At 62.5% G+C, this 22,760-nt stretch overlaps 2 protein-coding genes across 10 annotated transcripts in view; one reads left to right on the top strand and one right to left on the bottom strand.

The window, feature by feature from the left end:
- KIFC3 (kinesin family member C3) overlaps window positions 1–747 on the top strand; it is a 35,503-nt gene extending 34,756 nt beyond the window's left edge. For 7 of the 9 annotated variants that reach the window (XM_070061965.2, XM_070061960.2, XM_070061961.2 and 4 more), the window contains one exon: window positions 377–747. In XM_070061965.2, the coding sequence (XP_069918066.1) occupies window positions 377–402 (26 nt within the window). In that variant the 3' untranslated portion in view covers window positions 403–747. Of the gene's footprint in view, window positions 1–166; window positions 195–376 lie in introns of all 9 variants that reach the window. The other 2 variants (XM_070061963.2, XM_089319376.1) reach the window with 1 other exon arrangement.
- Window positions 748–1,203: 456 nt separating this feature from the next.
- On the bottom strand, window positions 1,204–20,818 carry KATNB1 (katanin regulatory subunit B1). The gene is made up of 20 exons (XM_002711544.6): window positions 20,670–20,818; window positions 19,362–19,661; window positions 14,985–15,115; window positions 11,665–11,782; window positions 6,197–6,297; window positions 5,816–5,857; window positions 5,312–5,395; window positions 5,007–5,122; window positions 4,593–4,664; window positions 4,279–4,429; window positions 3,971–4,161; window positions 3,728–3,858; window positions 3,479–3,529; window positions 2,805–2,872; window positions 2,557–2,676; window positions 2,327–2,476; window positions 2,061–2,137; window positions 1,905–1,979; window positions 1,683–1,799; window positions 1,204–1,575 (listed from the first exon to the last, which is right to left on the bottom strand). Exons 2-20 carry the CDS (start codon window positions 19,399–19,401, stop codon window positions 1,443–1,445), a joined length of 1,968 nt encoding a protein of 655 aa, XP_002711590.1. The 5' UTR covers window positions 19,402–19,661; window positions 20,670–20,818; the 3' UTR covers window positions 1,204–1,442.
- Window positions 20,819–22,760: the final 1,942 nt, after the last annotated feature.

Below are 22,760 nucleotides of genomic sequence, written 5' to 3'. Positions count from 1 at the left end.
CCCTGGGCACAGAGAGGGCGGAGCCCACCTGTGTCCTAGAGAGGTGAGCCCCAGCACAGGTGCCAGTGCCCACTGGAGGGCCGGCAAAGGGCTAGGGTTGGCAGGACCCCGTGGGGGCCTGGCCTGAGGCACGCCCCCAGTGAGACGCCTGTCGCTTTGATTTCAGCCTGAAGGCTGGGCTGCAGAGTCTCCAGGTGAGTGTGGGGCCAGTGGCCCAGCGCTGCTCGCCCGCCTGCCTGGGTGGCGGGGCTGGCTCTGTCCCCGCTGCCTGCTGTCTGTGTGCTTCTGCGGGCTCCCTCCTGCTCTCGCAGCACCGCAGTGGGCACCCCTGCCTGCAGCTGGCCTGCAGCTGACCTCCCCGCCTCCCCTCCCGCAGGGAAGTCGAGGCCCTTGCCTGTGTGATGGATGGACAGCCGGCCGTGCTCGCCGGCTCGCAGGAGACAGGGACGTCCCGGCCCCTCGCAGAGCAAGAAGCAGCGGCTCGGGCTCACCAGTGGCGCGGACGGCGTGAGCTGCAAGGGTGGGCTGGCCAGCTGCCCCCAGGCCCGCGGGGTCTCCCGGAAGGCACCGAGGGGCTCCGGCCACGTGTACATAGCATTCCCGGGGCGCGGGGCCTCAGCTGCTCCCCCCGGCGCCTGGCAGCAGGCACTCCAGCGTCCCCACCTCTCCCCCTCTGAAGTCCTATTTAAGAACTTTTGGAAGCGTAGCCATTTTTACTTCTTAAAATAAAAGCCTTTTTTTACACGAGTGTGGTCTGAAAGAGCTGGGCTGGCCAGCCCTCGGTCCAGCCGCAGGGGGTGTGGCCTGCTCACCCCCTCTGCCCAGGGTTCACAGGGGCCAGCCCCGCCCCTGGCTGCTGCAGCCATCCCACGGGTGTCTCCTCCACGCAATAGGTGGGAAACTGCAGGGTGCGGCTGGGGCTCCGCTCTCCCCCACTCCCCCTGCACCAGCCTGTGCTGAGTCCCAGCCCTGGGAACTTGTGCAGCGGGGAAGGGGAAGGGCAGTACAGAGCCGCCCTCAGCGGATGGGGCGACGGCGCTGGCCGTGGGCACCCCCTCACCTGGTGCGCAGCCGTGGCGGGGTGGACCTGATTTAGCCCTTTGCTGCTGTCCCCTGCTGGTCAGACAGCCTGCAGCACCAGGGCTGGCAGTCCTGGGAGAGCCTGGGGGCCAGACAGTGCCCCTCCCCACGAGGAGAGCAGGCAAGAGTTACAAATTTAATAAAATTCACCTTATAAATTACAGTAGCAGCCCTGGGGCTCAGTTCGCTGCCTAAGCAGGCAGAGCTGGGCAGCCATTGCTGGAGTTGAGTTCGAGGCTCTGGAGGTGCCAAGGGCCCAGCGTCGCCTCCTCCAGGACAGCTCGGGGTGGCGGCAGGGGCCAGGCAGGGGCTTGCAGGCTGGTGAAGACGTGGGGAGCAGGCGCCGGCCCCCTGGGGGCACCTCAGTCTAGACTGGCCATGAGCAGGTGCAGCTCGCGGAAGGCACTGCCGTGGCGGCCGCTCAGGCCCGACTTGCTCTTGACGAGGCCGCTGATGCCCTTGAGCTGCTTGTAGCAGAGCCGGCACTTGTGCAGCCTGCAGATGACAGGGCAGCCCTGAGGACACGCGTGTCCTAGCGAGGGCTCCACCCAGGCCGTGCACCAGGCCACCCCCCACACCGGCGCCCTCGCCCCGCCCCTCACCTCTCCTCCCGGCTGATGTCCACGCCCACGGAGGGCGGCGCTGCCAGGATGTCTGTGATGAGGGGCAGAAACCGCTGCAGGATCAGCTTCAGGGAGGTGCAGCCCGTCTGGACGTAGCTTCAGGGCAGACGGAGGGGGGCGTCACCCACAAGCGGAGAGTGCGGTCGCGGACGGGCCCGTGACCACCCCTCCTGCCACCAGGCGTGCCTTCCCCGCACGCACCTCTCATACTTGCTCTGCAGAAGCTTCTCGATCTGCGGCAGGACGGTGGTGCACAGGTCCAGCTTCCACAGGGAGCTGGGGAGAGGCGGGGGACAGGCCCCGTCAGCCCGGCCACACCCCTGCCCCTCGGCCCGCCCGCCCGCTGTGGCCACTTACGCTTTCTGGTTGACGATGTTCAGCAGGTCCACCACCACCGAGAGGTCATTGATGGCCACCGCCGAGTCCACTGAGGTCTGCACAGACAGAGCTGGGTCAGGGTGGGCGGGGCTGCCCCACCACGACGAGCTCAGGCCAGGCGTGGAAGGCGATGCGGCTTGGGGTGACGGGGAGGGGGCCCAGCCCACCACGGCTCTGCCTGCCCAGCCCCGCTCTGTCCCCACTCAGATCAGCCCCAAGGCCCCCGAGCAGGGAGGGACACTAGCCTTGATGTCGCCCGTGGTCCACACGGCACGCACGGTGTCCAGGTTCTTGTGGCGGCTGGTGAGCACCACGCACATGGTGTCGTGCCCCTTGCGGATCTGTGACATGGCATCCTCGTCCACCAGCTCCGCCTGCTGGGGGATCTTCACGGCCTGTGTGGGACAGCCCCAGAGGATGGCGGCAGGGCTCCTCCTGCACCCGGGGGGCATCCGCCCTGCCCCACCCCACTCACAGGCAGGAAGTCGGAGGCCTTGAGCCCAATGGGCTCATTCCGGGTGGCAGGGATGATGGCGGGCTCACCCTTGGGTGCAGATGTGGAGGTGATGACGGGGGGCCGGGGCGGGGCCTCGAGCTGAAAGAGGGGAAAGCTCAGCAGGGGGCCAGCAGAGGGCCCCTTCTGCCTCCCAGCATGGGGCACCCTCAGCCGTGCGAGGGAGCCCTGCCCCGGAGCCGCACGCTGCACGCTCGATTTGGACGTACATTTGGCGTGGGGAGCTGCACGTCCATGGCAGGGCTGGGCCTCGCTGCCTCCTTCGCCGCGGGCGTGTCTGCAGGCCAGAGGAAAGGCTTGCTGGGGCAGGCCAGGATGCGGGCCGGCGGGTGGGGGACAGGGCCCCGGGGAGCCAGCGAGGCCGGGGCGGGGCCTGTCCTTCCCTCTGCTTGGGGGCTTACTGCTGGAACCCAGGAGCCCCAGGGTGTGTGGCACAGGGGATGCGCTGTGCGTGTGTGATGGTGAGAAGGCAGTGGGGAGGGAGAGGCTCGGAGGAAACCAGCTTTGAGGGAGGAGGAGGAGACGGTCCCCCAGGGAGCCAGGCGGAGGGCGGACGCCCTGCCCCCTCCAGCATAGGGCAGGTGACGTCTTCCTTCTGGGCCTGCCTCCAGCAGGGACTCACCCAGCTCCCGCTCTGGCCTCCCTCTCTCACCAGGCCCTCGGGCCTCCCCCAGAGCCTCCTGCCCATCTGGCTGGCTGGCTCCCACCTGCTCACCACACAGCTGGGTGTGCGCCCCCAGCGGGAGCACCCGCCCTGTAGTGCTCACGCTTGGTCACCACAGCCGTGCACAGGTGGGCACACAGTAGGTGTGTTTAGAAAGGTGGAGGGAAAGACCCAGGGAGAGAGGGGCTCCCGGCAGGCCAGGTGCAGCCCCCTACTCACCATCCTCTGGGGGTGCTGGGAAGGGCTCGCTTCTTCGGGGCGGTGTCCGGCCTGCAAAGGTGGGGGGTGGGGAGGGGGCGGGGCTGAGGACTGGCCCTGGCCTGCCCAGGGCTCCTGTCTGGGACCCTCGCCCAGCCCCCTCCCAGCCCACTTGCCCACCATGGGCCTTCCCTTCCCTCTGCTTTGTTCCGCCCGTGGGACCAGGACAGGTGTGGGCCCCCAGGGAACAGGCGGGGGGCCGGGCCTCACTGATGCTGTTCTTGGGCTGGAAGATCTCGTTGTAGTCCTCGGCGTTCTGGATCTCCGCGCGGGACTCGCGCTCGTCCCGGTCCTCCTCGCTGCTCGGGCTGCGGCGCTCGCTCTCCGAGTTCTGCTTCACCCTGGGAGCACAGGGCCAGGCCACAGGGAAGCCGGGGCCCAAGTGAGCAGCCTTTCCCAGGATGCCCTGCGCACCCCGGCCTCCGCCACCCCGTGCCCTTCACGCCCCTGCACCTCTGAGGCTTGCTGCAGGTCGTGCTGGGCCGCTCATAGATGCGCCGGAGCGGGGCGCTGGGGTTGGGGGGCTGCTGCGCCAGGGGCCGGCTGTCCTGCACGGGGTCCTGGGCCACCGTGCCTGTCCTGGTGACCCGCGTCAGGTCCACCACGTAAGAGGAGACGTTGCTCTGGGCGAAGGCCACGCCTATCTGCAGGAAGCGGCAGGGCTGGGGCTGGGGCCAGGGGCCCAGAGAGGCAGGGCAGGAGCGGGCGGGGTCCAGGGTGGGGGTGGGGGTGGGGGTGGGCGCTGGGCACGTGGCGCTCACCAGCTGGTCGTTGCAGATGGCCAGGTCGGCCACCTTGCCCCAGTTGACGAGGACCACGTCGAAGCAGCGCTCGGGCTCCCAGCCGTAGACGCGCAGTGAGTCCTGGCAGCCACTGTACAGGCAGCAGCCGTCGGGGTTGAAGAGGACGCTCCTGGGCCAGGCGAGAGGCGGCGGTGGGGCTGAGGGCACCCGGCCCGGGCCCCACCCCCAGAAACCTGGGGAGCCCAGGTGAGGGAGGGAGCAGAAGCAGAGGTGGGAAAGGCCCACCTGTACCCGCGCCCCGCGTCCCCCGGCCCAGCTGCCTGCACGCGTACCTCACGGGCCCTGGTTCCCCTTCGATGCAGCTCACCACCTGGAATTTCTCCAGATCCCAGAACCGGATTGTCCTGCAAAGGCAGCCACACTGTGTCATCCTCCACACAGGCCCGCGGCCTGGCCAGGCCCTCTGACGACTGTCTGGAAGCCTCCCCAGCAGGGCCATCAAGAGCAGCGGCAGGGGCAGGGGCTGGCCCAGCACAGGCAGAGGGCGGAGCCTAGTAAGCACTGTCCCCAGGGCTGGCCCCAAAAGCCACAGGCCTTGCGGCACTGAGTCCCCACTAGGACATGAGGGCCGGGGCCCAATCCCGGCTCGGCTGGGAGCCAGTGCGGTCCCCACGAGCTCATTGGTCTCACAGGACACCCAGGCCAGAGGGGCAGCGGGCGTGGGAGAAGCGCGCGCTCCTCCTCACCTGTCAGAGCTGCCGGAGGCCAGGAGGTACTCGTTGGGGTGGAACTCCACCACGTTCACGGGCCCCGTGTGGCCCGGGAACTCGGACATCATCTTGCCGGCAGTCAGGTCCCAGAGCTGGGGCAGAGGCGGGGAGGTCAGGGGCGGGCTGGGCACCTCCGTGGCCCGCTTTCCCTACGATGCAGCCCGAGCACTGGGGACAAGCTTGGGATGTGCCAAGGGGTGTGGGGTGTGAATATACTCAGGAGGCTGCAGCGGGAAGACCCAGCCCCCGGGGCCCCGCGCCCAGGTCGGGCCAGGAGCTACCTTCACTGTGTGGTCATCTGCAGCCGACGCCAACCACTTCCCGTCGGGGCTGAACCGCAGACACCGCACGGCCTGGCTGTGGCCCTGTGGAGAAACAGAGGCCCTGTGGAGGCCACGCTCACGGCCGGGCCCGCAGCCTCTCCCACCTCCCTGTCCTGTCCCTGCCCCGGCGGACAGGCAGAGGGGACAATGGGCCACAACTGGGAGGTGTCGCAGAGGGACACGTCTCCACGTGTGAATGCAGACTCCCAGGCCAGGAGGACGCCCCAGGAAATCAGAGCACTCGTGTGCTCCCGTGGACAGGACCCTGGTGCCTGCCTTACCCAGGCATGGAGCCCAGGAAGATAAGCACCACTTGGTGGTGGTGGTGGGGTCACGGAAGCCAGGGGTCCAGCTGGACCACCCCGCCCTGCCACAGCACACCAGAGTTGGTCAGCAGCCCCCCACCTCTGCCAGGGTCTGCGAGGCACCCAAGGAATGAGCGACAGGGGGCGCTGTCCTTACCCGGTATCGGAAGACGCAGCCTTTCCTCCTGATGTCCCACAGCTGTGGGGGAGACAGGCAGACAGACAGTCAGGAGAAGTCGGGCCACAGAGCTGGAGCCTGGGCCAGGGGCCGGTGAGCAGCCCCGAGCACAGAGGGCTCTGGGCTCCTCCAGGTCGGGACCCCCGCCCCAGACAGAGGTCTGGAATCCACTCGTGGAAGCTGGGTGTTCTGGGCAGAAGCCTGCGGTTCCCCTCCCCTGGGGGCCGTGGACCCTGCCGCAGAGAGGGAAGAAGCCCCCGGCACAGGCACCCTCCCCTCTCCCCCGCCACCCAGCAGGCAGCATGGGGGGGGGGGGCAGGCCTGTCCCTCGGGAGGCGCGAGGACAGGGCGGGGCCTCACCTTGATGTTTGTGTCCTGGGAGCCCGAGGCCACAAACTCGCCATAGGGGTGGAAATCCAGGCTGCAGATGTTGGCTTTGTGCCCCATGAGCGTGCGCAGAACTAGCAAGGAAGAAAGCGGGCAGCGGCGTGAGATGCCAGGCGGAGGAGGGCCGCCGGGGCTGCGTGGGCTTTGTATGAACCGCACAGAACAGAAGGTGGGTCTTGGAGGGAGGGGAGGGGAGGGCGTCGTGGCGCGGTGCTGAAGCCGCTCCTTGGGATGCCTGCGTCTCTTAGCAGAGGGCCTGGGGTCCAGCGCCGCCTCTGCTGCTGCCCCAGCTCCCTGCGAATGCGCCTGAGAAGACAGCGGATGATGGCCCAAGGACTTGGTACCCTGCCACTACGTGGGAGACCTGGATTGAGGCAGTGAACCAGGGGATGGAGGCTCGCTCGCTCTCTGCCATTCAAATAAAACTTAAAAAAAAAAAAAGGGGGGGGGGAGGGGGGGAAGTCAAACAGAATCACAGCACCCTCTCAATTTTCCTCTTGGGTGACAGCAGCCATTGTGGCCATCACTCTACTCCCCCGAAAACGAACCTCAAAGCTCCCCACAGCCTGTGCCTTTGGGGTCACCCCAGTGCGTTCTCTCTGTAGCAAAGCCCCAGAGGGAGCAGAGCCGAGCAGCCCTGGGTACAGCTCAGGCCCTGGGAACATGGAGCTTGTAGACTGCAGGGCATCTGGCCCCGCCTGACAGCACAAGGACAGAGATTAGGAGAGGCTCAAGCTGGGGGAGAAGCTGCTTAGTTGAAAAGAGAAGTCCAGGAAGGCTTTCTGGAAGAGGTGGCATTTTGCTGCTTAGCCGTGGATGGAAAACAAGGGATGCAATGCTGGACCCACGTGACTTGTGGGCAAAGCCCCAAGGAAAGCAGGCAGGGGAATGTCTGGGTGCTCACACTGGTCTTCTGGGGTGACCCAGTCTGAGGGACCCCAAGGGTGGCCTTGGGGACCAGCTGGGCAGCTATGAGAACCGAGAGAGCACAGGGAGGGAACAGGAAGGCGCAGCAAGGGCCAGCGACTGCTCAGGGCTGGGGACCGACCTCCTCTACAGCCCCAGGGAACCAGTCTCTATGCTCTGCAGCCAGGGCTGGCCCCGCCCGGACGCACACTTCGCTATGTCTCGGGGTGCTGTGTACTCTACTGCGTCTCATGTGTCTCGCTTTTTGAAAGACTGACAATTCCACTGCTGGAATGCAACTGAGGGGCCCCTGGAAGCTGCAGCCTGGGGTGTGGGAGCCCAGCCAGCCGGAAGTCGGAGTAACAGGGTGCCTCGGGAGGCAGCCAGCCCTTCATTAAAGGAGGCAAGGACTCCAGACACGAGGCTTCAGGGACAGGAGGGCAGAGGTGTAAGCTCTGGGTGCGTTAAGTGAACCCTACAATCTCCACCCCGCAACACCAGCCCACAGCCCCGCCACCAGACAGACTGGATGGGACCTGACTGTTCCTCACTTGCGGGGTGACCCCAGGCAGTCACTGACCCTCTTGAGCTTCCTGTTAGATTCTAGAAACAATCAGGAAAATGAATGTAGGGGCCAGTGCTGTGGCGTAGAGGGTAAAGCTGCCGCCCGCAGTGCCGGCATCCCATATGGATGCCAGTTCGAGTCCCGGCTACTACATTTCCGATCCAGCTCTCTGCTATGGCCTGGGAAAGCAGTAGAAGATGGCCCAGGTCCTTGGGCCCCTGCTCCCACGTGGGAGACCCGGAAGAAGCTCCTGGCTTTGCATCGGCAAAGCTCCAGCCATTGTGGCCAAGTGGGGAGTGAACCAGCAGATGGAAGACCCCTCCCTCCCTCTCTGCCTCTTCTTCTCTCCCTGTGTAACTCTTCCAATTAAAAAAAAAATGTAAAGTGCTTAGCCCAGGCCTGCCTGACATGTCAGCTCAATAAATGCCACCTGTAATTGTTGCTGTTCCACTTTCCTCCTGCGGGAGGCCTGCCTCCGCCCCCCACCGCCACCCCCACCCCGGCTGTCCCTGAAGCCAAACCTCTCGAACCGGCATCCATGTGGATGCCGGCACTGCAGGCAGAGGCTTAGCCCACCGTGCCACAGCGCCGGCCCCTACAGACCTCCTTTCCTCCTGTGGCTCCCCACTGGCCTCAGTGATGACCCACGGAGTGCCCAGGACGTCGCCTGAGCACTTCCGAGTGACTCCCATGCAGCCAGCCACGGCTCGTCCAGGCTCCGAGGCTCTGAGGGTGAGGCAGCCTGCCGGAGGCTGAACCACAGACGGCAGAGCCCTCACTCACATGGGCAGGAGGAGCTGCTGTCCTTGTCAGCACCCTGGGGACCAGGCCCCCTCACATCCTCCCAGGAGCCCGACACAGCACCTGCCCTGCCCCCCGCCCCCCCGTCAGGTAGGTGCCTCACTCAGCGGCGCCAACCAGAGCTGGGGCCCTCCTTGCTTTTGTGGCTAGCACGTGCTGCAGGGGCTCAGCACCGCCTTGCAGGCCTATGCTGCCCAGCCCACAGACCAGCGCCTGCTGCAGGCCACGCCCGCCCCACCCCAGCGTGGGCCGCCCGCCTGTGGCTGCGTGGGGGAAAGCAGGCAGGACCACATTCTTCAGGCGTGACTTCTGTGCGGGAGTCAGAGGCCTGCTGATGTCCAGTCTCGGCCGCAGGGGCCGAGGGACTGCCAGGCCCACCAGGCTGAGCAGCTGCTCGGCCCCCGTCTCTGTGCCAGGCCGAGCAACCTTTCAGAGTAACTGTGACAGCTGGGCGCCTTCTAAATCTGGGGCCTCGGCAGGCCTCTCTGTCGCTGCCACCCACACTCTGGTCAGGGTGTGCGGGGGTGGTCTGAGGGCTTAGCTCTTCCAGCTGAAGACCAGCCTCTCCTCCACGGAGAACCCCTAACGAGGCAGCGATCGGGAGAGCCGAGGGCACTGGGATGGAAGGCCTGACACACAACGGGAGCCTTCGCCAAGCTTGGCGCCTTCCCTGGGCCTTGGTTCACTCTCCTGTCAGATGCGGGGGCCCTGGCCACCTGGCTCTGGTTCAGGAGTGAGGGGGTATCTAGGCCACGTGTTTTTCTGGGAGCCAGGCCCAGAGCCAGCGCCCAGGAACCCAGGGCTCTGCAGTCTGCACTCCCTGGTCAACAGGAAGAATTCCTCCGTGGATGGGGCCAGCGCCATGGCGCTGTAGGTTAATCCTCCGCCTGTGGCATGGCATCCCATATGGGCGCCGGTTCTAGTCCTGGCTGCCCCTCTTCCAGTTCGGCTCTCTGCTGTGGCCTGGGAAAGCAGTAGAAGATGGCCCAGGTCCTTGGGCCCCTGCACCCATGTGGGAGACCAGGAAGAAGCTCCAAGCTCCTGGCTCCTGGCTTCGGATGGAAGCAGCTCTGGCCGTTGCAGCCATTTGGGGAGTGAACCAACGGACGGAAACCCTTTCTCTCTGTCTCTCTCTCTCTGTCTGTAACTCTAACTCTCAAACAAAATAAATAAAATCTTAAAAAAAATAAAATAAAATGAATTCCTCCGTGGGTAAAACCTTCGTGGCCAGTAAAGCCTGGGCAGGGGCACAGTGCCTGTGGCTCCTCTCTCTCTCCTGCAGGTGGCCGACCACTGTCCACTGCGATTCAGGTGCAGGCTGGTGCTTCCAGGGGGCTGACCTGTCTTCCTGAGCTGCACCCCTTCCCAGAGGGCCACCCCGGGGCTGCTGTCCTGGACACAGCAGGGCCGTGTGCTGGGACTCTGCAGCTCCCAGAGAGACCGTCCCCGGGGAGGCAGGCATCCTGCCCAGGCCCGGGGCTGACACAGAAAGCACAGCGCCCCTCACCACTGGGCACTGCCACCCCAGCAGTCCTGCCGCAGACACGGGGAGCCCAGGGAGGCCCAGAAGAACCCTGGAGCCTCAACCAGCAGAGGGGCACTCTTCTGGAAAAATCGGCCTTGGCAGAAAGCCAGGCAGCTGTTTCCCCTGCGAGTGTCGGGCACGCAGACGGCCTCCTCCCTGCAGGCCAGCAGGGCTGGACCAGAGGCCACGGAAAGGCAGCGAGCAGGACTGAAAACAGGCACACTCGCGCACAGGGCCCAATCTCCAGCTTCTTCCAAAACACGCATGGTGCTGGCAACGCTGCGCCCGACAACCCACAGCAACACTGGAGACAGTGACATGCCCCACGTGGCCCAGAACCAAGGGCCCTGGTTTCAGACTGAGAGAACCCAGAGGGCACCTAGCACGGGGATGAAAATAGACCCACCACAAGGCTCATCTCTGCGGGCCACAGATCCTCCAAGCTTGTGGGAGGGAGGGCAGGTGCAAGAGACACAGACACGGAAGAGAAGGAGATCCTTGGGGAAGGACCGGGCAGGACAGCGCCGGCCTCCCAACAGCAGCCCCAGCACCCAGAAGGCCGGGGAGCTGCCCTTTCAAAGTCCCAGGGGAGAACCATCTGCGCCCCAGAGCCCTACACTGGAACTGTGGAAAAAGCCTGGGGTACAACCAAGTCGCCCGCACCCGGCAGCCTCTGACACCAGGCCCAGGCAGCCTTCCGCAGAAAGCTCTGGAAGAACGGCTCTGAGCAAGACGACAGCGCAGGGCCCGCTGAGGCAGAGACAGGGAGCACTCCGTGGGGATGAGACAGGGAGGGCCGGGGGCAGCCGGGCTGCAGGCCACCGGGACCTGGGGGCCAGAGGCTCTGAGCCGAGATGCCTGGGTTGCGGCACGGGCTTGCGGCCAACAGGAGAAAGCTCTCTCCTGGCAGAGAATGGGCGTGAACTGGTGAAGAGCAACGGAGACGCAGGCAAGCAGTCAGGGGCTCCACACGAGGAAGGCAGTAGCTAAGATCTTAAAACAGACAAGGCAGAGGTCGCAGCGTAATCACGCTTCTGAAAACAGCGGGGATCAGTGCAACAAACAAGGCAACCAGAGCCGGGGCTTCTGGACGGGGAGGGCCGGGGCACAGGGCTCGTCTTCCACAGCGACCACCTGCACCTGCCAGGGCTCGACTTTCTACACTAACCACGACCTCCCTCACGGTGAACCAACAAGGCACAAGCACAAGCAAACCCAAGATCCGTCTGCCCCCTTGCCCAGGCCCGTGTGCCCACAGTAGGGACTGCCCCAGGCTGGGCATGGCTCCCCAGTTCTCAGCCTGCTCCTCACAGCTCATGCATCCACGTGTCCTACAGGTCCTGGGTTCTGAATACGCACATGCACACACACACACGCACCCCCCCCACCACGGGCACACACAGCCAGATTCAAGGCTGCTCATTCAGACATTTCCTGGGCACCTCCTGGGTGCCAGTCGCTCAGGGAGCAACAGTGGCCGTCCCTGCCAGGCTGGTGGGGCGGGGTGGGTGCCACTCCATCTGGTCACTGCCACAGGAGTAAAACAGCTGACCCAGTCAGGGCAGGCTTCTTGGAGGAATCGGCCCAACCACAAGCCCAAAAGGAACAGGTGCAGGTGTGCGAAAGGCAAGCTTCAAGGCCTACTTTTGGCAGCTTCCAGGTCCCAGACGCGGATGGAGCCCGACTGGGAGCCGGCCACGATGAGCTCCTCGGGGGTGTTGAGGCGGACACTCTCCACGGGGGATGTGTGGCCCGTCAGGCTCTGTGGAAGAGAGTGGCAGCTTCAGGATGCCCACCCCACCCACACACCGCAGCCCCGAACTTGGGGTCTCTGGAAAAGGCTGCAGCGAGAGTGGCCCACAAGAGAGGCTATCCTGGGGCCACACGTGGCCTCCGCGGGCCACCCCTGAGTAGCCACAGCTCCCGGCCTCAGCTTCTGGGGCTGAAGCCCAATCCTCCCACCACCAGCTGCATTCCGAGGTGGCCGTCACTGGCAGACAAGGCCCCGGGTCCCCCGAAGGGGAGCAGCTGGCCCAGATAACAAACAGCAGTCTCTTTAGTGCTGAGGCCACAGAGCCCCACCCCACACCCCGCTCTCAGCTCCTGCTTCTGCCCAGCCCAAGCTGGGCCCTCAATGACGGGAGCCAGGGCAGGATGGAGGCCTGACTCAGCACACCCCTCACACCCTCGCAGGCCAGCAGCCACAGGGAGCTGCATGGGGACTGGGAGGACGGGATTCTCACCCAGCTCTGAGCACAGGAAGCTGGGGTGGCGGCTCCTCCAGATTTCTGAGGTGCACGGTGTCGGACATGCCACCTCCATGCCTCCCCCCTCCCCCAGCACAGCAGCGCTGCCATCAGCATTTACTATAACGTTCCCACAGAGGGCTGGAGGGCCGGGGAGGGGCTGACGCTCATCAGCACCACAGCGCCGAGGCCAGAGCTTCCAGCGGCACGTCCATCACTGTGGGGGCTCGGGTGGGCCTGAATGCCGCCGAGGGCAACAGCTACCCGCGTGGGAAATGCACATTCTCTTCAAACCAGCGACGCCAGCACTGGGAAGGTGCCGTGCTCACACACACCCAAGGCCGGCCTCCACTGCGCACCTGCCTGGCGAGATGGCAGCCGGGACAGACACGCCCACCCCGCAGGGCCCGGGGTTGCGGCAGAGCGTTAAGCATCCCATGTTGGAGTGCAGGTTTGAGTCCTGGCTGCTCTGCTTCTGACCCAACTTCCTGCTAATGCTCCTGTCAGATGGCCTGAGTGCTGGGGCCCTGCCACCCACATGGGAGACCAGGATGGCAGCCCAGGCTCTTGGCTTCAGCCTGGCCCGGCCCATGTGGGGAGTAAACCAGAAAATGGAAGATCTCTCTTTCAAATAAATTATAAAATACACCTTTAAAAAAAGAAACGCCCACCCCAGGGACTGGCAGGCTAAGCCGTGTTTAGCTGCAGTCCCCCACGTGAGTGAGTGAGCCGACCCTTCAAATGAGGAGTCGGAGCTTCAGGGCCTCCTGGTGAAAAACGAGGACGATGGGTCCAGCGTGATACACTTTGTAAAACAGTGAAGAGAGCCGGCCACACCTGCTCGCGTGCACCTAAAATAATTCTGGAAGGACACAGAGGGATTGTGATCCATGGGCACCTCCAGAAAGAGATGCGGGGACCCGAGGAGGGAGGGAGGGAGACCTTTCTCCATTTATCCTGCATATTTCACAGGCTGAACTCCTGTGTCCCAGCCTCAGAAATAAACAAAGCCAGCAGCACCCTGGGAGGCCGCAGGGGATGGCTCAAGAACGTGGGCCCCTGCCACCCACATCAGAGACCCGGACTAAGTTCTGGGCTCCCAGGCTTGTGCCTGGCCCACCCCTGACCGTTATGGGCATTTGGAGAGTAAGCCAGCGAATGGAAGATCTCTTTTTCAAATCAAATGCAAGTAAATAACAATGTAGAGACCCAGCAACCAAGAGAAACAGCAGCAGGAGCAGCAAAGTGCGCTGCCTGCAGAGGGAGCAGCAGGGGCAGAAGCCCCACGGCCAGAGAGCACCTGCCCGGCTGAGCCACCCAGGCCGGGCGGCTGGTCTACAGCGAGCTGGGGTCTGCCTGAGGCTGCACCTGGTGTCCAACGAGAGGTCCAAGGTGGGACCCTTTGCACCGGTAACCACTTCTCTGGGGGGCCAGGGCACAGGGTCATTTCATGCCGATTCGGGGTCAGTCTTTGCTGATTCTCTATTAACTTGTGTATCTGGTCGGGGGGAGTTGGGCCGGGAGAAGGGGGTTTGTAACCCTATTCTTTTTTTTAAAGAAAACAAAACATTTCAGTTCTATTCTTGCTGAACCGCAGCACTCCAGTTCTGGTTCAGGCAGATCCCAGTCGGTCCCCCGGGTCACACGGAAACACGGCAGTGACGAAGTTTCTGCTAACAAAGATCACCGCCCAGCGTCCTTTCCCTTCTCCTTGATCTGGCCAAGGGTCAGAGAAGGCTCGTTCACTGCGCTGGCTGGGATGCGAAGGGAAAGGGCCGCTTCCCGCGCTGCCGCCGGTGAGCAGGTGAACTGATTTCTGGAGGGCAGTTTGGCTAAAGGCTTTGGAAGGTTTTTAAAACGTGCACACCCTTGGATTTGATGCAACCATCCCAGATGTGCTCCAAGGGCAGGTCAATGTTTGCCAGCGAGCTTTAAAAAAACTGGAGACACCCTCCTTGCTCATGGCAGGGCGTGGCTAAGCTAATCACAGCCTACCCCACCGTGGGATACCATGAAGCCTTTAATATTCACCTTGTAACAGCACTCGTTGACGTAAGAAAATCCTGCAACATTGTTATCCTAAGAGAACAGGCTATACTAGAATAAATAAGATAGTGTCCTCGGAATATGTTCCTATGCATACATGTGTGTTTACACACATGTGCATCTACATGCATGTATGAGCACAGGCGCGCACACACACACATGTGCGTGCACATACAACTATCTCAAGCACCTGCAAGGACACAGACCAAAATACCAACTACAGTGCTTGCCACAGAAGAGAACTGGACTCGGATGTCGTCCCTTGTCTGTTTTCCACCTGCATGCTTGCCTGTTTGGGCAAACAGTCTCCAGCACTCAACACAGTCATGTACCTAAACGCTGTTAAAGGACAGCAACTCCAGCCAGGTCCCCCAGACACTCTGAGGCCTGAGGCAACTGGCGCCCCGTGTGAATGACAGCGGGCAGGTGGGCCGGGGAGGGCTTCAAGCCTTTCAGTTCAACCGCAGGCCTGGGGTTTCTTCGCCCTTCCTGTGAGGGGCCCCTTGGAGTTCTCTCCCACAGCCAGGGGCGCCCCCACTCCCGAGGGCCGGCCTCTGTCCTGCCAGCCAGGGGAGCACTGACGGAGCACCGTGGACGCGCTGTGGACGCCACGGCCCGGGCTGCGCCTCCGGAGCCCGCAGCGCGCCTGCTCCCCGCCCGGGCCCCGCTCACCATGATGCAGTTGGGTTTGTTGATGGACCACAGGTTGACGCGGCAGTCATCCCCGCCCGTCGCCAGCAGCCGCCCGGAGGCCTTGCCCAGCACCAGCGAGGACACATTGCTGGCGTGGGCGACGATCTCCTCTGCAAGGCAAGGGGGAGGGAAGGCGGTCAAGCACACGAGGGGCCGCGTGGCGGGGGGAGGCCCCGCGTGGGGACCGGCAGCCTGGCCGGGCGTGGGCCCAGGCACACGCGACTGCTCCCAACTTTGGCCACTCCTTTTGAGTTTTCACCTTTCTCTGCACATCAGCTGGTAATACCAATGAACTTCAAAATCAACTTGCTAGTTTTGGATCACTTGATCCTAAGCAATAATATCCATGAAATTACAAGTCTCATCGGCTCTTGATATTTTACCACAACACAAAACAGAGATAACTGTTAAAATAAAAAAAAAAAAATGGACCCATGCCCACTTGGACACCCATGCTCGCTTTGGAGAACAATTAAGAACAATTCAAGGGTGGCCCACACTGTGGCGTAGTGGGCTAAGCCTCTGCCTGTGGTGCAGCATCCCACAGGGTCACCGGTTTATGTCCCAGCTGCTCCCCTTCCGATCCAGCTCTCTGCTATGGCCTGGGAAAGCAGTGGAAGACTGTGCAAGTCCTTGGGCTCCTGACTGGTGTGGGAGACCTGGAAGAAGCTCCTGGCTCCCAGCTTTGGATTGGCCCAGTTCTGGCCACTGCATCCATCTGGGGAGTAAACCAGCGGATAGAAGACCTTTTTCTCTGTCTCTCCCTCTATAACTCTACCTCTCAAATAAATAAAAAAACTTAAAAAATATTCTTAAACTTAAAAAATATTCTAACACAGCAGGTTAAACTGCCAGCTGTGATGCCAGCATCCCACGTGGGCCCTGGTTCATGCCTCAGTGGCCCCATTTCCAATCCAGCTCCCTGCTGATGGCCTGGGAAAGCAGCAGCAGATGGCCCAAGTGGGTCGCCACCACCCACATGGGAAACCCGGATGGTATTCTGGGCTTCTGGCTTCAGCCTGGCCCAGCCTCAGCTGTTGTAGCCACTTAGGGAGTGAACCAGTAGATGGAGAATCTGTCTCTCTATAACTCTGCCTTTCAAATAAATAAATCGTCAGCAAATAATTCAAGTCACCTTGGGACAGGCTATGCCTAGGTGAGCTCGCATGGGACTTCAGTTCTCCGAGCAGAATCACCGGTCAGCTTTGGCCTGGGCCCTGCTGATGCTCTGTGGCCTTTGACAAATCACCTGTCCTCTCTGAGGCGGGGTCCCTCGTCTGGTGAAGATGGGTGGCAGTGGTGCCTATCCCATGGGGTTGCTTAGATTCCTGGAGACCATGTGAGGGGCTGTAGCACGTACCCTGAGGCTGCAGGCTGGCTAAGACCTGTGGCCACACGTGTGGGCTTCAGGAGGTGGGGGATGGAGGCAGCAGAGCGAGCAGGCTGGGCGGGGTGAGGGCTGACCACGCTGAGCGGGAGATAAGGCCTGTGGGCAGCCGAGGGCCCCTGGCCTGGCCTGCGAGGCAGCAGCGGGGGCCGCAGACATGAACCTCAGGGTACCTTGTCAGTGCTCTGAAGGGTAGGGGACAAAGGCAAGGGACCAAGCGGTGCAGACTCCAGGCCAGCCCCTGGGGGATTCCCCCTGGGAGCCTGCAGGAGGACAGCACAGCCCACCAAGGCCAGGGCAGACCTGATACGCCAGCGCCCAGGGCAGCCGAGACGCCTCGCAGGAATGCGGCTCGCGGCTCTCCCACAAAGGGCCTTTTCTGAGTGCCAGCTCTGGACTCCCACCCCGGGGGCCATAGGCCCAGGCCAGCGGCTCGCGAGGAGCTATGAGAAGGCCGGGCAGCAGGCCCCAGGCTCAGCCTCACAGACACCCACCTTGGGGCCTGGCCAGGGCAGCGCCCTCAGAGGCAACACCCAGCCCCAGTGAGGACAGGTGCTCCCTGCAGTCCGAACACAAGCCGGGTGCTGGGGGCCCATCGCTTGGATCCAAGGGAGCTGGGGCCCTCTCTGGCCCTCGCCTCTCCCTCAGAGCCTCTGGCCTCTGGATCCTGGGGGGACACACACTTGGGGGGCTCTGGCCCCAGACACCTGTCCGCTCAAGACCTTCCGTTGCACCCTGAAAGCAGGCAGAGTACCTTCTCCCTGAGCGCTCTGCCCCTCTTCCAGAAGGCACCCCCTGCAGGCGGTGAGGCCTCCGAGTTCTGCCCGGGCTTGGGCGGCACTGCACTGCCCAGGAGACAGCCACTAACTCCTAACTAGGCGTGTCCTGGCGATCTGGCTAGGCCTAGCACTCGGAGGCTGCAGGGAACGGAAGGAAGTCCCTGGCTTCACGCTGCAGGGAGATCGGGCAGAGGGCTCAGGGGCCAGTGCATCGAGCTGCAGACCACAGACTTTGGGAATGACAAGGGGTGAGAGGCTGGGTCCTTCTAGAAGGGTCCAGACTGTTCCCCTCTAAGCAGCCTGCTAGGAGCTCTTTGGAGCCCATGGCGAGAGGCAGGGGTATGGGGGCCCCAGCAGAGGCGGCACAGGGCACACCGTGAAGCCTGGCTTGAAGGACAGCAGCTGCCGACGGCCCGGCCTGGGCACCGCACCTGCATGCACACGAGCACCCTCGAGTGTGGCAGGCGGGCCAGCTCACAGCTGCCGCTCCGTACTGTGGCCCAAGCCCTCCCCGGGACCCAGCACAGGCCCACATCTGGGCCAACACCAGGGACACGGGGCGTTCTGGTCCCAGGCACTGAGGACTTGCATCCGGTATGGAAGACACAATGAACCAGGGAGGACGACCCCAGGCTGGCCGAGTGGCTTTCGATCCTCACTGGGCCCCAGAGCCACCGTGAGCCACAGGCCACTGTGGCCTCGGGACATGTGGGTGGATCGTAATCTCGAAAAGCACTATGCCCAGGAAACTGCCCGCAGGTGCCCAACGTGCCGCCTCACGTCCCTCCTGCTCCAACACAAGACGGCTTGTCCTTGCCGTGAGGACAAAGCCTCAGTCTCAGAAGAGCGGGGGCCGCCCTCAAGTGGCACCTCGTTCCCGCTGCAGCTGCCCCTTTCAGTCCTTCCAATCCACGGGGCTGCTGGCCTGGGGGCAGCCTGCAGCGCTGCCTGCCCACCTATCCCATCCCGCAGCACAGCTCGGACTCAGAGAAGGAGCAGTGGGCGGATGCGGTGCAGGCTCTGGGCCCCCGCGATACAGCGTCCTTGTCCATTCTGTCCCCCTCGCGCTCCCCGGCACCGATCCATGCTCAGGAAAGCCCGGCTAAAATTGAAAGGGTGGATACGACGCTGCTCTGTCCAAAGTATAGCCTTCTTGGGGAACCATAATCGGGTTCTCCCCAAACCAGAAGGCTTTGGAGAACAATTAGAGAAACTGAGGTCCAGCAAAGAGCTTCGCCCAGGGTCTCAAGGTTTAAAAGTGGGTGAGCCTCGCCCCAGCTCCCCTCAACAGCCCAGGGACAGCGTGCAGCAGGTGACCAGGTGCAGCGCGTCACACCTGGGCCGGGCCGACTAGTAGTTACAGCTGGGGGACGGCTCAAAAGGCCGACGCACAGAGCATTCTCAAAACACGGTCTGGGGCCCTCAAGGTCCTTACAGCGAGACAAGAGGGCAAAACTACATTCCTAACACGACTAAAACCGTAGCTGCCTTTTGCAGTCTCGTTTGCTCACAGCATATGCTGGGGTTTTCTGGAAGATACAGGTCACGGGAGGCACCATCAGTGGCATGTAGTGACTATAGGTATTCTTGAGTTTTAATACGTCTCAGTATTCATTTCTAACGTGCTAAGTACTGACAGACAGACATACTCCCATCCACAAGAGCACTCAGGGTCCTCAATAATTTTTTTAAAGTATAAAGTGGTCTTGAAATCAAAGAGCTTACTTAGCATCAGTGCGGAGTAATGGCGGGGTACTGCATTGCAGGCCCCGGTGTAGCCCTCTGCCTGCCCCAACCCCCTTCCTTCTGCCACCCCTTGCACCCCCAAACCCAGACACTCCCATCCGTGTCAAGTTTGACATCCAAAACACCGAAAACACCTGTGAGGAGTCGTCACCCCGCTCTGCCCGTCAGCCCTCCGGAAATCCGGGGCTAAGCGCTGTAGTCTATCCACGATCCCACTTGAATCTTGTAGCGACTATGGAATACAAGTGCGATCATCTCACGATACAGACAGCGAAACAGCCCCAAAGAGGCCAAATCACCTGTCCAGTGTCACCCAGCTAAGAAGTGATTGCCATCTTGGTCTCCCCGCCAAGAACAGGAGACAAAGCTACAGGCTCAAGCCAACCCCTAACCAGCAGCTCCCAGAACAGACCGGGGTGGTAAAGAAACCTGCAAACTACTCACGCAACTTCCAGGCTGTCTTGGTGACCACGGGGGTGGCCATTCTTCAGGGGCTGGCACCTGAGGCTCCGCCCACAATACCGGACTGCGCTTTCCTGCTGGGGTGGGGGGCGGATCCCCCCCAGATCCACCAATCAAGTTGGCAGGGAGTTCCCACACATCCAGGCAGGGGGAATGCCTTCTCTCCTGGCCCTGAGCTGCCTTTAAACCATCCGCCGCAGGCAACAGCAGCAGCCTGTGTCCAGCCACCGCGGTCCAGGAGCTCCGGGCGTCAGACTGGAGCCATCTCAGCTCAACACCGGCCTGGAACAGACACAGGGGCGGCTTGTTAGGAGATCCCTGGGAAGAGCCACAGCTCCCTGCATCACCCAGAGCCCCCCAGGGCCAGCGGCCGTACTGCAGATTGGGTCTGAGGATCGCCAGCGGGGGCACCTGGGGCAGGGCGGCTCGGACAGAACACAGGGCAAAGGGGAGGCGGCTCTGCCTCCGGAGTGCGGCAGCCGCAGTCGGCGGGGAGGACCACGTGCCTGCAATTCACACAGATTTCTAGAGTCACTGCTTCTGGCTGACCTAAGGGATAGAGGGTGGGGTCAGAGGCTAGACTCGGGGACCCGGAAAGGTACCTCCGAGAGAGAGCCATCCAAGTCCTCTCGGGGAGCATCTCAGAGGCCCCTGGGGTCCAGACCCCCCAGCTCCTGGCAGGGAACCCCTCCTGTCCCCCGCGATGCCCCAAGGACGGAGCAGGGAACCAGGCCTCCGGTCCGGGCGGGAGTCGGTTATGACTCCAATTACAAAAGGCCACTTCGCGGGGCCTCCCACCACCCGCTTCTCGCACCCCCTTCTTCCCTCTCCCGTGAGCCCCTTCCCTGCGCCCCCTGTCTCCTGGGTCCCCCCGGTCTGCCTTTCTCTGGCCGTCCACGGCTTCCATTCCCAAACATCCCGCCTCCTAAACTCCCTAACTTGGCCCCCCCCTCGAGAGCCCCCTCCTCCCCTCTCCCCAGTGCTAAGGTGGCCCCCATTCATTCACTCTCCTGGCCTCGCGTCCCTATCCATCACCCACCCTCCTGCAGGCCCCCAGCTCTGCTTCCGGCCCTCCAGGTTTCCCCCCTCCGGCCCCGCTGGTCCCGAAGCTGGGGCTGGCCTCTCAGCCCCGCCTGATCCTCCCACCCGTCTCGGCTACCGGGGCACGGGCTCTAGCCTCCCCCTGCCCGGAGCTCGCTCCGGTGCCCGGCCAGCCCCGCCTGGCGCGGCCCAGGCCAGCACCCGTCCTCCCCTCGCCTCCTCGCCTCCTCGCCCCCCTGCCCACCCCACCTGCAACTGCGGCTCCCGAGGCCGAGACGCTCGCTGCTCCAGGAGCGACCCCCACTTGCTTCCATCCCCTGCTCTGATTGGCGGCTGCTTGACAACCGACCCTCACAACAAAACCTCCGGCCCAGAGCCCCGCCCACCACACCTCCCACACCAATCAGCCGCCGTCGACGCTCCACCTCCCGCCAGCATTGACCAATGCAAGCAGGCGCTTCTGCCGCTTTTCCTAAATACCCGCCCACTTTTCCCTGAATCCGACTAATCACGAGAAAGGAGCGTTCAAGAGCCTCCCCTCGGCCTCTAGTGAACCAATGCGGGGGCTGCCATCCTCTTGGTCCCGCCTCCACCTTAAGCTTTCCCTCGCCTCCCTTTTTCCTTCTCTTCCTAGAACCTAGTTTGCGTTTGAAAAATTTGAGAAACGCCCTCCAATGGAGACTGCGCCAATCGCTTTAGCAACCGTCTTAGATTGACCAATAAGCGTCCACATTATTGGACGAACCATTTCCAGATAACCAATGAGAAGGGGAATGGGAGAGCATCGTGAAGCCGCGGATTCCATCTTGGAGTGGGGCGAAGCAAAAACATAGCCTTAGTCAGCATTTTGCCACAGTTTCTCTTTCTTCTCCCTGCCTGTGGGCGGTCCGCGTGGCCTGAGGACTTTGCCCCTCTCCTTTGACCCTGGCGCTGGCTTGAGCATCTGTCGCGAGCGGTCTAGAGGGCAAAAGCCCGGTCCTGTGTCCCTGGTCGGGCGCAGAGCCAGAGTGCGGTTCCCACAGCGGGGCCGCGGCGGATGAATGAGTGGGCGGTGTGGCTGCTTCCCGAAGGGGACCTCAAACTAGGAATCCGAGGGAGGCCCACGTTATTTGTGACACCTTAGCTGGATTGGCTCTGGAACGGCTGTAACCGGCTAGGGGAGGCGGTCCCTCCGCGGTCCTGCCGGCCGAGGGCCGCCTGGGGAGAGATCCCGGCTCCCCAGCCTCACTGTGGGCCCAGCGCCTGAAGCCTCCCGGTTGGTTCCTGCAGGACAGGAGGCTAGATCTCGCTTAGATTCGCCACAACCCTCAGGGGCAGGAAGTCACCTGAGGCCCAGGTGAAGGTGCTTGAGAAAAGGAGCGCACAGCCAAAAGCCGCGGCCCAGGACTGGAAGCCTTGGTGGGCTCCCTGCCGCCCTGCACCCCCCGCTGCCCTCACAGGCGGTTTCCGCTGGGAAGACCTGGAGCAGGACGACACGGGGTGGGGGGCCGGAGGGAAGGTGGCTGGCCTGCAGCTCCCCTCGACTTGCATTAGGGAAACCTTCCCCCAGAGCACTCGGGAGGACAGGAGAATGGTCGCCGCCTTGGTCTCAGCAAATGGAGACAGGGGCTGGGCGGCCCCAGTCATCAAGAAGAGGAAATGTTAAGGCTATTTGCCCCGTTTGATTGGTTTGTACCGTGTTGAAATATTGCGCTGTACCCCATAACATTGTACGAGTAGTACAGGTGTTAATTAAAAAATTTTTTTGAAGAAAAAATAATTTCCCATATTTGCGTCGTCTTTTTTCCCTAAACCATTGAGAATTGTGGGTAAGACAGTTCACTCCAGCACTAAATACTGAGGCCGGCCTTATGGAGCAGCAGGTTACGTCTGGCCTGGGACCCCCAGCATCTCATATTGGGAGGCCAATTTAAGTCGCTGCTACTCCATTTCTTTAAAAAAAAAAAGTATTTATTTTATTTGAAAGAGTTACACAGAGAGAGGAGAGGCAGAGACAGAGAGTCTCCCATCTACTGGTTCACTCCCCGATTGGCCCTAACAGCGGGAGCCACACCGATCCAAAGCCAGGAGCTTCTTCCAGGTCTCCCATGCAGGTGCAGGGGCCCAGGGACTTGGGCCATCTTCTACTGCTGTCCCAGGCCATAGCAGGGAGCTGGATAGGAAGTGTAGCACCCGGGTCTCGAACTGGCACCCATATGGGATGCCGGGCTTCAGGCCAGGGCGTTAACCCGCTGCACCACAGCGCTGGCTCCCCTACTCCATTTCTGATCCAGCTTCCTGCTCCTGTGCCTGGGAAGGAGTAGCAGGTGGGCAAAATACCTAGACCCCGACCACCCATGT

The sequence above is a fragment of the Oryctolagus cuniculus genome, chromosome 18, assembly GCF_051225735.1.
Source record: "Oryctolagus cuniculus isolate XC-2025 breed Fujian yellow rabbit chromosome 18, ASM5122573v1, whole genome shotgun sequence".
Taxonomy (NCBI): domain Eukaryota; kingdom Metazoa; phylum Chordata; class Mammalia; order Lagomorpha; family Leporidae; genus Oryctolagus; species Oryctolagus cuniculus.
This window is presented reverse-complemented; position numbering and strand designations above follow the sequence as displayed.